This window comes from Scomber scombrus, chromosome 4 (genome assembly GCF_963691925.1).
Source record: "Scomber scombrus chromosome 4, fScoSco1.1, whole genome shotgun sequence".
NCBI classification, from domain to species: Eukaryota; Metazoa; Chordata; class Actinopteri; order Scombriformes; family Scombridae; genus Scomber; species Scomber scombrus.
Genome location: NC_084973.1, coordinates 13,464,731 through 13,482,298, shown reverse-complemented (window position 1 = coordinate 13,482,298; position 17,568 = coordinate 13,464,731). Strand labels below are relative to the sequence as shown.

At 37.3% G+C, this 17,568-nt stretch overlaps 1 protein-coding gene across 1 annotated transcript; it reads left to right on the top strand.

The window, feature by feature from the left end:
- Positions 1 to 12,389: 12,389 nt before the first annotated feature.
- Positions 12,390 to 16,895, top strand: aqp3a (aquaporin 3a). Its single transcript, XM_062417163.1, has 6 exons — positions 12,390 to 12,497; positions 15,562 to 15,688; positions 15,832 to 15,969; positions 16,118 to 16,233; positions 16,342 to 16,559; positions 16,694 to 16,895. Exons 1-6 carry the CDS (start codon positions 12,390 to 12,392, stop codon positions 16,893 to 16,895), a joined length of 909 nt encoding a protein of 302 aa, XP_062273147.1.
- Positions 16,896 to 17,568: the final 673 nt, after the last annotated feature.

The following is a 17,568-nucleotide window of genomic DNA, read 5'->3' as shown; positions in this document are numbered from 1 at the left end:
CCAGTAGTTGCCAGTGCATCATGTCCACCTTGCTAAAAGTATTTTAGTCTAATACAACAGTCTCGCAGTTTCACTTCATGAAGGTTATAATGTTCAGTCTTTGTTGAAACAGAGAGGCATTAAATCAACTGTATGGTCATTTTGGAGGCTGTTTGGAGCTGTGTTGTTCTCCTCACTGACATCGTGCTTAGGTTCAAATTGGAAAGGCTGAACAGAAGACATGTTTATCTCGCACAATTATTATCAAATCATGATGATTGTCATTAATAATATTTCATTATCAACCATTATCACATACAGTATAGGCCCATAGCCTAAAGTAGGGACATGCAGTAAAGCACTGATTTGTTCAAGGAATGTACAGTTGGCCAATCAGAAATAATCTAATTGGATTAATTAAACCCCAGTGGTTTAACATTTCAGTCTAGCTAAGAGGGACCTTAATGTGATTTATTTAGCCATGGCAAATAATGGTTTCAACAGCTAGCCTAGCTCAGTGATTTCCAACCAGGAGTGGTCATACACTAGTGGGTATCTCTGCAGTTACCATTAGCCTATGTATATGGAAGGATTGTGGAGAAGCTCAGCTATTTGATAAAATAGAAATTAGCCTACTTTTTTTTTTTTTAAAGTGTATATATTTGTATGATATTTGTTTTTTAGAAGGAAAGGAAACACAAATAAGATTAAAATAGCAATATGATTACTTGTAAACTGATAATTTGTAATCTCATTACTCTCACAAAAGTAATGTGGTTACTTGTAATCTGATTACTTTCCCAAAAGTAATCTGATTAATTGTAATAGGGGGCGCTGTAGAGTCATCTTGGCACTGAAAAGGTTGCGCTTATACCAAAAAACAATATTCGTGACTCTTGACGAATGTGCCCAATTTGGTATGTGTCAGAGTTTGTCAGTACATAATAAGTGGGAAAAGGCATTAGGGGGCGCTACTGAGCTGATGGGGCAAACTTTGGGGCAAATGTGGTATCAAATGAAAGAACTCATGATTTGAAACCTACGTGGCAGGTTTCATGATTCTGTGAACATCGTAAAGTATGAAAAATCAGAAAAAATGAAAATCGTTGCACGCCACGCAGCGTGGTCGACTTCCTGTTTGGTAAAAAAATGAGAGCTATGACATATTGAAATTTCATGCAGATCCGAGAGGATTTTTGGTCACATGACCCGACGTTTGGGGGCGCTATCGACCTTTACAAACAAAGTCTTTGTCATTTTAACTATGAGTTACTCAAAGCTAGACAGCGACACTTTTCTGAAATTATTAATAAGAACATCAACAACACTCGCACTCTGTTTGCTATGGTTGATAAGCTTACAAACCCCCCTAAACAGATAGCTCCAGAACTCCTTTCCACAGATAAATGCAATGAATTTGCTTGCTTTTTCAGTGAAAAAATCCAGTCCATAAGGTTAAATATCAACACAAATCAACAAAACAATAAAAAGACGCAATCCCTAAGACCTCCCAGGAATAACTCAACTGCGATGTCAGAATTTAAAACAGTTGACCAAAAAACCATAGAGGAAACAGTTCAGCATCTAAAACCATCAACATGCTGTCTTGACACAATGCCATCAGACTTTTTTAAAACTATTGTGAACTCTGTCCAAACAGATTTGCGACAAATAATAAATAGCTCACTTCAATCAGGCACGTTTCCTAAACCCCTAAAAGTAGCTGCCATTAAGCCACTCTTAAAAAAGAGAACGCTGGATGCTTCCATGTTAACCAACTACAGACCTATCTCAAATCTTCCTTTTATAGCCAAGATCATTGAGAAAGTGGTTTTTAATCAACTCAGCAATTTCTTGAACTCCAGTGGTCTTTTTGACAATTTTCAATCAGGCTTCCGACCACATCACAGTACAGAAACAGCTCTTATTAGAGTGTTAAATGACATAAGGTTAAACACTGACTCAGGCAAGGTGTCAGTTCTGGTCCTGTTGGATCTCAGTGCTGCGTTTGACACTGTGGATCACAGTATACTGTTGAACAGGTTGGAAACTTGGGCAGGACTCAGCGGAACAGTCCTAGAATGGTTCAGGTCCTACTTGGAGGAGCGGAGTTATTTTGTGACCATTGGAAGTTATGAATCCGATCGAGTGGCTATGACATGTGGAGTTCCTCAGGGGTCGGTTCTTGGACCCCTTCTGTTCAGTCTATATATGCTGCCTTTGGGTCAAATTCTGCAGAACTCTAATGTAGACTATCACAGTTATGCAGATGACACGCAGATATACCTAGCACTGTCCCCGGATGACTACAGTCCAATACAGTCATTGTGTCACTGTTTAGAGCAAGTAACAAATTGGATGAACCAAAATTTCCTTCAATTAAATCAGGACAAAACTGAGGTAATTGTTTTTGGCAATAAAGAGAAGAGGATTGCTGTCAGTAAACATCTCGAGTCACTCTCTCTAAAAACTAGCAACCAAGTCCGAAACCTTGGCGTGCTGATAGACTCAGATCTGACCTTCAGCAGTCATATCAAATCAATCACCAAAACAGCCTTCTATCAGCTTAAGAACATATCCAGAGTGAAGGGTTTTATGTCCCAAACAGACCAGGAGAAGTTGATTCATGCTTTCATCTCCAGTAGACTAGACTACTGTAACGGTCTTCTGACTGGACTCCCACAAAAAAGCATTAAACAACTGCAGCTCATTCAGAACGCTGCAGCCCGAGTTTTGACCAGAACAAAGAGATCAGAGCACATTACTCCAGTTCTAAAGTCTTTACACTGGCTCCCAGTCAGCTATAGAATAGATTTTAAAGTTCTGCTACTGGTCTACAAATCACTGAATGGTTTAGGTCCAGAATACATGAATGACATGTTAGTACAATATAAACCCAGTAGAGCTCTGAGATCTACTGACTCAGGTCAGATAGTGGAGCCCAGAGTTCAGACTAAACATGGTGAAGCAGCTTTTAGCTGTTATGCTGCACACAACTGGAACAAACTACCAGCAGAACTGAAATCAGCCCCAACTGTGAATATTTTTAAATCCAGGTTAAAAACACTTCTCTTCTCCTGTGCTTATGATTGAGCTCTTTCAAAGCACTTTAAATTGTAATCTTTCATTTGCACTCTATGTCCTTTTAATGATTTTAAAGCAAATCATTATTTTATGCTGCAATCTTATTTTTAATGCTCTATTATAGTATTTTATTTCTCTCTCTTTCTATGTTTCTGTACTTTGTTTTTATTATTAGTGTGTGTGTGTGTGTGTGGGGGGGGGGGGGGGGTATGTACGTGTGTACTATGATTGGGTTGTATTTTTATTTCTCAAATTCCATGTTTTTTTTTTAAAAATTCTGTTGAATGTTTGTTTTATGTAAAGCACATTGAGTTGCCACTGTGTATGAAATGCGCTATATAAATAAAACTGCCTTGCCTTGCCTTGCCTTACTACACTTGCGTCCAATCACGTTGAATTATAAAATGTTTCACCAGATGTGAATGCTGAATTTCATGAGTTTTCATGTATGTTCAGGCCACCAAAAATGCAATCCTTTTGGCAGAAGAAGAACGAAAATAATAATAAAAGAGAAAAATCCTGGCAATAACAATAGGTCCCTCACTGACTGGTCAGTGCTCGGGCCCTAATAAATACACTTTGCGCCCTTGTTTCTCACAACTTTGCATCTGCCCTGCACCTGTACTGTGCCCCTTAGAAGTGAGCGATGATGCACATCACAGACAACCCAAGTCTGTGACGGGATGTCAAGATTCACATTTTTTCATAATGATAAGGTCAAAGCCTTCAGGTGCACAAGAAAGAAAAGAGTTAGAGGAAAAGAGCCCAGTATAGCAGTATGTCATCTTATGTTAATATTAAACATGCTTGATAGTGATTCCACGATAGCTCCTGGACTCAGATAACGTTACAGATCTGTAGGATATGAATCTGGGTGGCAAGCTATCTGGATAATTGCTCCTTCCAAGAATGTAAGGCATTGTGGTGAAATTTCAGTGACCAATATCAGTGATAATGGCTAGTGCTTTATCAAAATAAACATACATGTCTGCACTTGGTTGCACTAGCTATATGAGCACCACTTGGCATCGTAGCATATCGTATTAAGCTGACGTTAAGATAAATTAATTAGGTCTCTACTGGATTAATGTGTTGCAACATAATTGAAAAATGATGCAGTATGTCAGAAAAACTGCTGTGTACCATTAGTGAGTGAGTGACATTTTATGATTTGCACATACCCTGGCTATGAGTAAATCATAAAGGGGTATGGCTGTAAACTATCAAGTTTTTATTTAGAGTTATTTTGTAACTAATCTCCATGGTGCAGCCACTTTTATTTTAGTAATATGTGAATCACTTAATTAGAAATGATTTACAGGATAAATAGGCCAGATAAATAGTTTTTGTATTATATCACGTATACTGAGCTTCAAAACATTTCAGTTGCTGCATTTCTGCTTTAATGAGTGGTTAGTTTCACATTCTAGCCTAATTGGTATCTCATGTGTCATCAGTGACAGCTTGGTTATAAACAATACCATATGATAAGTTGTTCACGGTGTAGAACAACTTAGTCAAATATTCCAACTATCTGTAGTTAGAATATGTGACATCAGTGATTATGTGACATCTCTGCTGTAAACAAGTCCATCTCAGTCCTTTGGCGGAGTATAGCCGCTTTTATTGGGTCTTTTATCTGTTTTATTTCTCTATATTATTTAGTTTTTTATTGTTTTTACTGCTTTTATTGTTTGTTTTTATTGTTTCTGCTTATTTTACTGTAAAGCACTTTGGTAGGCCATTGGCTGTTTTAAATGTGCTATATAAATAAAGTTGACATTGACATTGACATCTAATACAATAGTTCTTGACTCTACTATAACCCCAGCAACACTGTCCGTGGAACTTGAGATGTATACACATCTACATACTGTGTAATGTGAAAAATACTGTTTTATGTGAAAATACAGATCATTTATGCAATTAATCTTCATGTTTTCACAATTTTCAACCAAACCAGACAAGTTCATATGGCGTGACCTTCCCAAGCATATTTCACAAAGTTTGATTTTGAATAAAAACAAGAAAATTAATGCAATTTTTCTTTATTTAAGCACATATTGATAACCCATATGTCTACCTGTGAGTCTGTTCTTCAAAAATCCAGGTGTAATATTTTGAATTAGCCCTAAACAAAAAGATTTTGTCCCAAAATTGGACATCATATAATGTGACGTCATGTTATGTTTTTTAAATGGACAATTGTTTGGAGACTTTTGGGGAGGGGGAGTCCTCCTTCTTTCAGGAAGTAAGAAAACATCTCAGAAGGACACTGAAAGGTTAAAAGTGAATTATCTCTCTTCATTTTTTCAATAAATCAAGTATTTTTGGCACTCCCACTTCAGTACCCCTTTTCAATGTCTTTTGGTGTGACGCTTTTTACATAAAAATGCTAAAAATAAATACATTTTTTGTCAAAACTACCTTTAAATTTATGTTACCATGTTGCAGTGAGGATGTTATTAGGTTGTTAGCATATAACCACAAAGCTCATTGTGCTAAGTGCACGAAACCTCATATGGTGTGACGCCACATCATATAGTGTGACAAGCTTTTATTGTCACACCATATGATTGATATGTTACACTTTATGATATGAACTGCATTTACTAAAAATGATTTTTCATACTTATTTTATAACCAATAGTTAAGTTTAATTAATATTTTGCCATTTTAAAACGTATTATTTAATATGTACACTTACTTAAATAACGTATTATTTAATATGTACTACTTAAGATGAGTCCCTACTTCCCCACTACCCCATTTCTTAAACTGAGTACATATTAAACTACAACATTGTGTCATACAAATGTTTCCCTTTCATTTGTTTTCAGCTTGAGGCAGATTTCAGAAGGATGATAAGTGCAGAAAGAACAAGGAGATACAGGGAAAGATTAAATGCAGATACAGTTTGACTCATTGTCTAAAATGAATATATATATAATTTCATTTGGTTCATTTCTTAAGTTAGTAGGCTACTTGTTTTTGTTTAAGATAACATACAAAACAAGTGGCTGTGAATTTTCACAACCTCTATGACAATTGGGTGATAGGTGATGTAACAGTAAGCTTTTTTTCTTCTCATGTTCAAAGGTTTAGGCAATAAAAGCAAAGTGGGTGTGCTTTCAAAAATAATGCCATGAATTTTTTTAATACAGGAGGCACCAAATAGAAGAAACAAAAATGTAATCAGTATTTGGTGTGAGTACATTTTTCCTTTAAAGCAGCACCAGGTTTCCCCAGCACACCTGCACGCAGTTTTCAAGGTACTTGGCAGGTAGGTTGTTCCAAGCATCTTGGATGATTTTCCACAGTTCTTCTGGGGATTTTGCTGTCTCAGCTGCTTCTGTCTCTTTATGCAATCCCAGACTGACTCCATGATGTTGAGATTAGGGCTATGTGGGGGCCATACCATCTGTTGCAGATCTAATTGTTCTTCATGTGACTCGTAGATAGTTCTTTATCAGATCAGACACCCCCCTGTTCGTATTGCACCATGGTGAAGAATCTAAATATTTAAGTACCTAAAACTTTTCCACAGTAGTCTACTGTACACATGCATTCGTAAAAAAATAAATAAAATAAAACTGCCTTTAGTCATTGGGTCTTTGATGGTTGCAATGGAAGTGGAAATACAGATGACCTGTGTGTTACTATATGTAATTGGTAATTGGAGGTGTACAGTATTTGAGAGTGCTTATTACGTGACAACCTCAGCTCTCTGTAAGTTCTGTCTAAGATTTCACTTAAACAGCTTCCACAGGTTAATGAGAGGGCAATAAAATCTGAGATGCAGGCTGAGGGTTGTGTTTAGCCGAGGCACAAAATGTAGAATGTAGTATGTAGTGTCTATTGTATATTTTTACATATTTTTTCATTTCTTAATTACCTTTGGATTTTAAGAATTGTTCAAAGAAATGTCAAATGGTTTTACTGATTAAAATTGCAAAAGTAAATCCTCATATCTAAATTCACAGCTTTAAAGGTTGAGGCACTAGAGTCATTGTTTGACTGCTGTAAAACAAAGGTGATCTTTTTTTCTTTTTCTTTTTACATGTTTACCAATTAGATGATCCATTAAATCAGTGGTTCTCAAGCTTCTTCATGTCAAGGAGCCCTAAACTGACTTATTTTTAGATGTTTTCTTACAAAAAGTGTTTGATTAAAATAAACCCTACCTCGAGAACCACTGCATTATATGGCCTTGTTTACAACACAGATGTCACATCGTCACTGGTACAAACACATAGTTAGAATTTTTGACTAAGTTGATAATGAATTGCTCCACACACAATAATTCATCACATTAAATTGTTTATAACCAAGCTGTCACTGATCTTTGTCATTGTATGTGTTTATGTGTCTGCAGCTGCTTCAGAGAAAACATGTTCTTTTGATTACAACCCAGCATAATTATAGAGAAAGTGGGAGAGGGTATTTATGCTTTGTGCACCAAAAACAGGAGTATAACATACAAAAAGTTTTATGAATTATGTTATTCAATCTTAACAATCAAGTGGTGATCAATAATCAGCATGCTTACTTGATCAAATTACTGTTACACCACATTAAAACATTATATGATATTTACATTATGTACATTTAATGTTGTGTTTTCAAACATATCAAAACAGAAAAAATAAGCAATAAATAAGCACTGTGTTAAAAACCCCAAGTAGTCACAATTTGACACAACAGTCACAGTTATCATGTTTCCGTATCCACCATTTTGTCAGCAGCTACTCTTGGGAGTTTGGCAGGAGCTCAGCAGTCAGAAAAAAAGAGTGGCAGAGCAGCTAAGGAAAGATTTGAGACAGTAAACAGAGCTCAAAGAAAACCTGAACAAATAACAAAAGTCTTACAGGAAACCTGTGTCAAGAAGATAACTGAATACCACAAAATGGTTTGCACTGCAATCCTGGTGGCATGAACATGTGCATTAGTCAGTGATATCATGACCTGACATGAGTGCATATTTCTTATTCACATATTTTGGACTGAATAACATGCAGTTATTATACGAGGCCTATTGTTCTATTGGGCATTACTCACATTGAAGCATTAAGCAATCTCTAAAACTGTCTTACAGTAGAATGATGTGTCATTTAAAAGACTGGAAGTGGTTGAAAAAACAGCAATACAACTGTCTAGTAACTTCCTCTTATTGCTAACTGCTGTCTAAAGATTAGATTTAAAACAATGACCGAGAATTTGCTGCTGTACTTTCCAGACTAATTACCTGCAATGAAATGTGTATTAATCCTTCGGCATAAGTGTTTGTCATAAGTGATATCATGTATGTCTGAACTGACGCCATGTGCCAACCTGCACTGTCTGTCTGAGAGATATCAATCATTCGTCACATCTTCCAGCACCTGATAGAAAACTACTGCCACACTGGCTCTCCTACTGGAGGCAAACACATCTGGTAGACATATGATACATAGGGCCATCAATCATGAACAGTGATCACTGCCATTTCCTACAAACTTCTGGGTTATGAAAAAAAAAGAAGCAAAAAACAAAAGAAAAATAAACCCCCCACTATGTATCAAACGGAAATTGTTAGGACTTGTTACAGCAGGAGGTTGAGAAAAATTCTTGTTGGTTTTACAGCTTTCCCTAATGTTTGTGGGTATCACCATTCTTTTGGCTTTCCCATTTACTGTCCTCTTTCTGGGCCAAACTATTCTAGGAAAAGTTGTATAAAACCACGTGGCCAAAAAATGCAGCTTCTCTGGCCCTCTAGATGATATAGTGTGTGGATGTATACTGGAGCAGAAAAACAAAAAGTAAAAAATATGTGGGGAAAAACACACTAAAATCTATCTTTGTAGAGGATGATCAGGTCAGGTGTAAATGTTTACAATAAAAATGTCAGTGTCATTCTCAACCAAATATATTAAACAGTCAAAGTGAGAGAACACCATAAGCACATAAAGCACATTTTCCATACCTGCTATTTTCGGCCTATCCCAGCATGCACGTGGTATAAAGCAGAGATGCAATCTGGAAAGGGGGTCAAAGAAGGCTAACACCAATAGACAATGATTTGCACACCTTAAACAAGGATGAAACCTAGGATGCTGAGTGTGAAAGTAAGTGACATATAGCCTCACCCAATTCCTCTGAGATGTTTCATGTTCACCTTACTTGCATCAACATAGATCGAATACATACCTTTCTCCAAAGTCCCTATTCCAGTTACAGATTTTCTTGATTGCTTACAAGCAACACCTGGGCCTATTAACTAAATATCCCAAACCATGACAGCATCTACCAAAAGACAGACCCATTTCCATGTATATAAAGTCTATTCCCGTTTTCATTCATGCTCATTTAGAAACCATTGGCATGCAATAGCATTAACTCAATTCAACAGGTGGAAACTCTTAAGAGTCAAAATTGCTCACACACCAATCAAAACCTAAGGATAGATAAATAACAGGGCTGTGATTTCTTTCTTTATGTACATAATTATAATATTTGTTATTATTATTGGTAAATAAATGGAAATAATTTTATTATATTCTATGTTTTTATGGATGGCATTTTTTTTTTTTTTACAGTACATTTACCTTTTCACTCAGTTTAGGTTTATTACTTAAGTACATTGAGGACATAGAATTTATGAAAATGTATACATGTGTTGCATCTTTATATTGTGTTCAACATGTCAAGAGTTTGTTCTGGGGGAAAACCATAAGTGCCTTTATTCATTGCAGAAACAGGTTTTTATAGTAGTGTTTTGAATGATTCTCATCAGTGTGTATTAGGTTATTTTGTAGTTTGTGTGTATTTGATGGCTTTTGTGATGTCTGAAGGCAAAGTTATTTAGATGTGAAAATTACATGATTTTGAGTGGAGAGATTTGTTTTTTGACGCTGAAGTTTGTAATTTGTGATGAGCGTGCAGTTACGCATTTGTGATTACATGGTAATTGGAGCATAATTCCAAGAAATGTGTCTTAGCAATCGAAAAAATCATCCCTTGTAAGACAATACTGATGTATTTCTATCAACTTGCCATCTTCTTCTGTATCTCCCTTATCAGATTTCCCTTGAAAATTGGGGTTACACTGGAACAGTTCAATGTGAAGAGTTGGGCAACATTCATGACGCAGATGTAGCTGATGCTGGAGCTGTTACTGACATGACTCAGACTGCCTCAGGGTCCTTCAATGATGAAACATGTCACTTACCGTACATATAATTTGCAAAGACATTGTTTTTTATTGAGATACAGTCTGCATTACTAGTGAAGTGGAATATTTTTCACAAAAGATACAATTTTTTTCTGACTAAGCAATTATTTTATTGGTACCAGTGATATACATTGAAATGTAAATGTTAAAATGTGCAAAGCCAGTCTGAATTCTCCACCCCAACTACAGATGTGTGCACAATGTTGTTTTGCAGTTTAATATTCGGGTGAGCTAAGGTAATAATGTACTGTACAAAACAGCCATGGTCTAAACAGAACAAAAGAACTCCAAACACAGTAAAGAAATGGTACACTGATTCCTACTGATAGAGGCATGGCTGTGGGCTTTTAAAGGTGTAAATGTTCTCACACCACTATTGAAATCAGACAAAGAAGGTACAATATGTGGTGATGAAGTTTCAGACAAGGAACAAAAGAACAGGTCAGAGAAAACGAGGAGAGGAACAGAAAGGGAGAAAGAGAAAGATGTGTGTCTACCGGTGGGAATGAACAAGTATGGGCCGCAAACAGGTTTGCATTACAGTTATGTGTGTCTTTTACTTTTACTTTTATGAGTATTAAAATGTCTTCATAAGAAAGTGGAATATCCAAGTTAAGGACATTTGGCACCTTTAGAAGGGGCAAGAAGTTCAAGATTTGGACTTTGGTTTTAAGATTAGGAGTTAGTTTATAGTAAAAATTTGGGTCACACTTTCTATGCACCCATGTCTATAATGCATTATAAACATAACAATAATGTGTTATAATCTACTTATAGCACTGTATAATTATAATTAAAAGCACTCATAAATGAGAATTATAAAACACAATGATCCTTGCAAAGAAATGTCAACGGTTGACCAGCAATAATGAAGTATTATGATACTTGATCTTATAAGACATTATAAAGTTCTTTATCATGTGTAAAGATTATTGTTATAAATCATTATGAATACTGATGAGTTCTTATAACTACAATCATACAGGGGTCCCATGGTCTGAGGACAGACGCCCTCACAGACAGGGGCTTCTGCCAGACGTTTTCCCCTTACTACTGATTTAGTAGGAGGGTGCCCTCGTCTCCCACTTACAGGCAAGGTTCCCACACACCTGATGCTAGGTCTATGAATCATTCTTGGTCTGGACCCTCACCACGGACCAATTTACCTTGGAAGACTTTGGCCCGGACAACACAGTTCTGAGGGGTACAGGGACACTCAAATCCCTCCACTACAATAAGATGACAATTCTCAGAGGAGGACTCTAAACTCAAATAACATAAATGTATGAAATGAGGGTGAAATATATGATTCAGTTGGTTTGAGTTGATGTAAGTTTTAAATTGATGATGTATGTGTATGTCTTTTGTACATTAATACCTCTACAATATAATAAAGCAAGTATGTTGACATAAGTGAAATATATTGAATATACAATGTATTTTTTTCTAAACAGGACAAGATATATGCATGTCACCAGAGATGACCATCAAGTGGTTATGAAACCTGATATAAAATTGCCTTCTCTAGATCTATTTCTGAGGGAGAGAGCTGAAGTATCATCAGCTGGCACTTTACTGTTTTTCTGTTTCTGTCCCAACTCTAACAAGTTTAGAAGTGCTGTAAGCCTGTTTAAGTTAAACCTATTTTTAACTTAACGTAATATAAATGAATGTTAGAACTGCATTATACTCATGTATATATGGTTATGGATAGGCATGCATTAGGGAGGTTAAGTTTTGAGGTTGCAGCATGAATGAGGTCGATGAAGGTGTGCACAGGTATAGCAATGTAAAAAGTGTGTGTGTGTGTGTGTGTGTGTGTGTGTGTGTGTGTGTGTGTGTGTGTGTGTGTGTGTGTGTGTGTGTGTGTGTGTGTGTGTGTGTGTGTGTGTGTGTGCAGGACAGTGAAAGGAGCCTGTCGAGAAAACCATGCGGTGTGTGAATCACACCATGACAATAGGGGAGGCGTGGTGCAGAGGGTGGAGCTGAGCTCAGGCTTGGCACCAGCCCATCTTGGCTCTATAAGAGAGGCCAAGTTCTCCCAGCTTCACAGCCACTCAGCATCTAACTACTGTGCCTGTGTCTTCACAATCCCATCAGCCACTAACAAGAAAACATGGGCAGACAAAAGGTGTATTTGGAGAAACTGTCCGAGTTCTTCCATATCCGTAATCTGCTGCTTCGTCAGGCCCTGGCAGAGTGTCTTGGCACTCTCATCCTTGTGGTAAGTGTGTGTATTCAAGTGTGTGTATACATGGATCTTATATTGTATCACTGTATGCTGAAATAGAAATAGAAAAAGGGGAAAAGGCTGTCCAGCATTGAGTGAAAAGTTTACCAAGTTCATACATTGTAATGTACTATGATAATAATAGTTGACCTCTGTCCCCTCTCAAATAGTGTTCTCCTTTGAATAGTAAGGGCCCTTACTATTCAATTTTTGTATTTATTGATGTTGCAATATGATGATTAGTTGCTTTGTGATAATTGATTGATCATGATTGTGTGACATCTTTTCTCTATATGTTTTCTGTTTGCCACATTTGAAGAGTTATGATTAAAAAGAAACTGCATGTTTAATAAACCCCACAAAGACTTCAAAGGGAGTAAAGTGACACTCTTTGTATTAGAAAGGCAGTGATTGTTTCTTAAGTGTGTAAATGTAGGTTAACTGGCAAAGTGAGTACATTGCAAACAGGTAAGTAACAGGTTTGTAGGACAGGACTGTATGCACTGTGGACAATACCATGTTTGCGTTATACACAATAATATTTGCTCCAGACTGGGATCCAGGATCCAAATCCTCATGACATCCTTTATCATGGCACATGGAGCTAGGTCTGTGTATGTGTGTGCATGTGTTTTCCTGCCTCTGTCGATACTTAGGGTAAAGCAACTTAATGACACTTAAAATATTAATACAATAACCACTTTAGTAGGTAACCTAAATGTTCCTGCAATGGTTTAACATTTGTTACGTGGTCCAAAGTTGGGTGACTCACTCTTTTAGTTGTGACTAAGAAAGCAGCATGTGAAGGCGTAGAAGTATGCATCCTTTAATTGAAGAGAACATTGTATTTTTAATACATAATCTAACTCCAAACATGTGGTATGACAACTGATGTGACTCAAAGGTGTGGTGCAGTAACTTGATGGGTGACACATGTCACTGGCAGCACTGGGATGGTCATAGGCAGAACAATAGGTGACACATTATGACCATACCTGACATAATTTTACTTCCTCTAATCAGATATTACAGGTATCTCTCTTTCTCATTAACTTAACTCTCAAGATATAAAACCCTGTCAATAAATTTTTCCACTTGTGACAAGTAAAACAAAGCAAGCCGTTTATGATTAATCAGCAGTTAGTAAAGGATTACTTAGAAAGGCAGGTAACATGTGAGGGCATGTGCAGGAGTGTATCTCTTACTATGAACATTGTTTGGCTTTCTTAACACAGTGAAGTCACAGCTCCTGGCAACGTGTAAGGATCATTGAATCAGATATTTCTGAAAATTTGGTGCATTAATTAACTTTTTGCCACTGGCTGATGTTGACAAAGTGAATTTGGATGTTTCAGCAGATAGTTGAGACTCAAGTTATGTGTAGTATCAGGTCAGTGGCGTAATCTAAAGGAGCTTTGAAAAGATATCCTCGAAGGCTCCCCACAGACAGATAATGGGCCGTAACTGTTTTTCATAAAGTAAGGACTGATCTGACAAAAAGAGTCAGGTCAGAAGTGAGAGGTTACTTGCAGTTAACCTCTCATTGCGCAAAATATCTATCCCACTTCAAACTACTGTTCCCCTGCTTTAACTTGGATCATAGCTGTAGGGGGGTTTCTGAAGCTCTTCATCCTGAATTTGAAAATATCACAAAGCTAGTGATTTGAACACAGAAACCTGCCCAGCAATTTCTTTTTTGCCTTTAGCTCTTAAACATATGCCAAATCTGTTTTTCAGTAGGCTGTGGGATTTTTATAAGCTTCCCAACTGTGCTAAAAGCTGGGAGTAGCTACATGGATGCATGAACCAGCTGAATCAGCCAGGTGTATGTTGATTGTGGAAGTAGTGGGGTGCAGTTAAGTAAATACATTACTACAACAACATCATTCTTCAACAGAGTGAAGACAGTCAGGAATAATACTAATTTGTCCTTAATTCAGTGTTGGATTTAAATGAGACCTTTCTGGCAGAATTTGATTTATTTAAGTACACTGGCACTTTCAAATTGAATGGCCCAACATTTGCAATCTGATGCGTCTGACATGACAAAAACACAGTGAACTAAGGAGTTTTTGATTTTAATTTCCACATCCTGCAACCCTATCATGGCATAACATCAGGAAGACATTCTCTCACACTCCACAAACAAAACAGCTAAGCACAATTCTAACATGGGGCATGATTTATGTAGTATTTTTGCAGTAATGGCTGGTCTCATCAGGGGTGGAAAACAGTTTAGACTGAGCCAAGTGATGATGATAGCCCCTCAGGTCCCAGTCCCTCTTGAGTATTGCTCCCTCAAGCTAACCTCGGCATTTGAGTCCTGCGGTCTGACTGAAATGCCTCCTCATCAGGGGGCTTAAAGAACAGCAGAGCAAGCATGGACGACACACTTCCTCTGCCAATCTAACTAAGAGAACAAAGGGATACACACACACACACATGTATGCAAAATGTACAGTATGGCACGTTCTTGGCCATACTGTTGTTCCATTTACACTGATAAGTCTCCTCAAATCAAGGTGATTACAGTGACACTTCTGTACATACCATATACTGTACTCCTGTGTCCCTTTATGAACACAATAGAGCTCCTTTAAATCTGAGTAGAGCTTATTTAATGTGTCTGTGTTTCACTGGTTTCACTGACAATGATCATTTTGCCTAACTTCAACCCTTGGCTTCACCTTGACTCGCTGACAAAGCACTACATTTTTCTTTTTTTTATTCTGAGGTTTTTGTACAACAATGAAATACTGAATGCAGTTAGTGTGTGGTGTGCAAAACCTTTTACTGGAACTTGCTGAAACTTTGATGTGCCTCTTCATGTTAGAAGGATATAACTTTCTTAGAAAACATTGAATAAACAAGCAATTGATACAATACATCAGGTTACATTTAATTTTACTTTATACCAGACAATATTTAAAAACATTTTAAAATCACACACATCACCATACATTCGATTACTTGTCATCACTGCATCAGGAACAAATTATAAGTTATTTTTACAACATTCTCTCTCTCTCTCTCTCTCTCTCTCTCTCTCTCTCTCCAGATGTTTGGCTGTGGTGCTGTGGCCCAGCTGGTGCTGAGCAGTGGTTCCCATGGGATGTTTCTCACCGTCAACTTCGCCTTCGGCTTCGCTGCCACCTTGGGCATCCTGGTCTGTGGCCAGATATCAGGTAACAAATGTGAATTTTAAAAAGTTTGTTGCTGATTTTTTATCTAAATCAGATGTTTCAATGACTAAGAATTTTGTCTATATTAGGTAATGCTGTTATATTATATGTCCATGGTCTATAATACTGTCACCATACATTTGCAGGTGGCCATCTGAACCCTGCAGTGACCTTTGCCCTGTGCCTGCTTGGGAGAGAGCGCTGGAGAAAGTTCCCCATGTACTTTCTATTTCAGACAATTGGTGCTTTCTTTGGTGCTGCCATCATTTTTGGCATGTACTACGGTAAGAGATGAGTCCAGATGTGGAGCCAAATTGAAAGAAATTACCTTGTTACAGCTAGATTTATGTTTTAGGTTTCACATAGTGCTTATTACACAGCAAGTCTAAACAAAATATTATATGCCATATTTAATTGCTTGTGTCCCTTTAGATGCCCTGTGGGACCATCCTGGGAGTTTCAATATGACTGGGCCAAATAACACAGCTGGCATCTTTGCTACCTACCCTGGAAAACACCTCACCATTGTCAATGGCTTCTTTGATCAGGTACTCTTTTGAGATGTGGAATTAGCTGTCATACACAATATGTTCAGAATATATATGATACAATTCAGGTATTTAATTCTCAGTTTCCTCTACCCCTCTCTGCCATAGATTATTGGCACAGCAGCGCTGATCGTTTGTATCCTGGCTATTGTTGATCCATACAACAATCCTATCCCCCAAGGGCTGGAGGCCTTCACTGTGGGATTTGTGGTTCTGGTCATTGGATTGTCTATGGGTTTTAACTCTGGCTATGCTGTCAATCCTGCCAGAGACCTCGGACCACGTATTTTCACTTCTTTGGCCGGATGGGGCACTGGGGTTTTCACGTACGTGCACAGATTTTATGCATTTTCTCCATTAATGGTTTATCTTTAGGGAACACTTCTTCAAAACATTCTCACACTTACTGTCTACAAAATAAAAACAAATATCTAATAAACTTTTTTTTCTCATTCCTCAGTGCTAGAAATGGGTGGTTCTTGGTGCCCATTTTTGCCCCATTCCTTGGCACCATCATCGGTGTAATGATCTACCAGCTGATGGTTGGCTTCCATGTAGAGGGAGAAATACGTGACCGGAATAGGAGGGAGGAGGAGAATGTCCGACTCACCAATGTTGCCACCAACGAACACTCTAAAGAGGCTACCAAAGAAATGCACTAAGGGTGTTAATGATATGAGGCTACACACTCTAAAACATGCAATTTTATAATACTGACTCGAACCAGCATTTTCCCTCCAAGCCACAACTGTTTTTTTCAAACCATCTTGCAGCTGTTGGGATATCTCCCAAGATATTTGTGTGTTTGCGAAATCAGGCAACTTTTCTATATTATGTGATTGTATTATATTGTAGAAGAGCGATTGTGTATGAGTATAGAGGGGAGAAACACAACTTCAGAAACACAGAATTACATTAATTCTTTTAAGATATGAAAATTGGGATCTTAGTGTCTATAGCACTCCAGTTTGAACAGTTCATTGTATGATTTATATTAATGTTTTATATAGCTTTTTATATAGTTCTACATACTTACATACAGATGTATTTAAACTGATCTTTTCCAATCAATTGTGAGTCCAGAACCCTCCAGTGTTAACATTTGAATTCAGGGATATTGTCAGGAAATTTGGAAATTACAATTTCAAACTTTAACCTAAATGTTGAATTACCTGTCACTGAATATCTGCTTGAGAAGAATGTTGTACATTTCAAGCAGAGTCATTGAAATAAGGCTATCTATGAAGACTATGTCAACGTCGACTCTGTTGTTTACAGCTAACAGATGGTGAAGCTGTTTTTTCCACAGCATTCTTCACTTTACCACTATCTTAA

Excerpts from the sequence above, each read along its gene's own strand:
- aqp3a (XM_062417163.1), top strand. The coding sequence starts at position 12,390 with ATGGGCAGACAAAAGGTGTATTTGGAGAAACTGTCCGAGTTCTTCCAT. Across the intron at positions 15,689-15,831 it reads GGTCTGTGGCCAGATATCAG|GTGGCCATCTGAACCCTGCA; the intron begins GTAACAAATGTG and ends ATACATTTGCAG. Across the intron at positions 15,970-16,117 it reads CATTTTTGGCATGTACTACG|ATGCCCTGTGGGACCATCCT; the intron begins GTAAGAGATGAG and ends GTGTCCCTTTAG.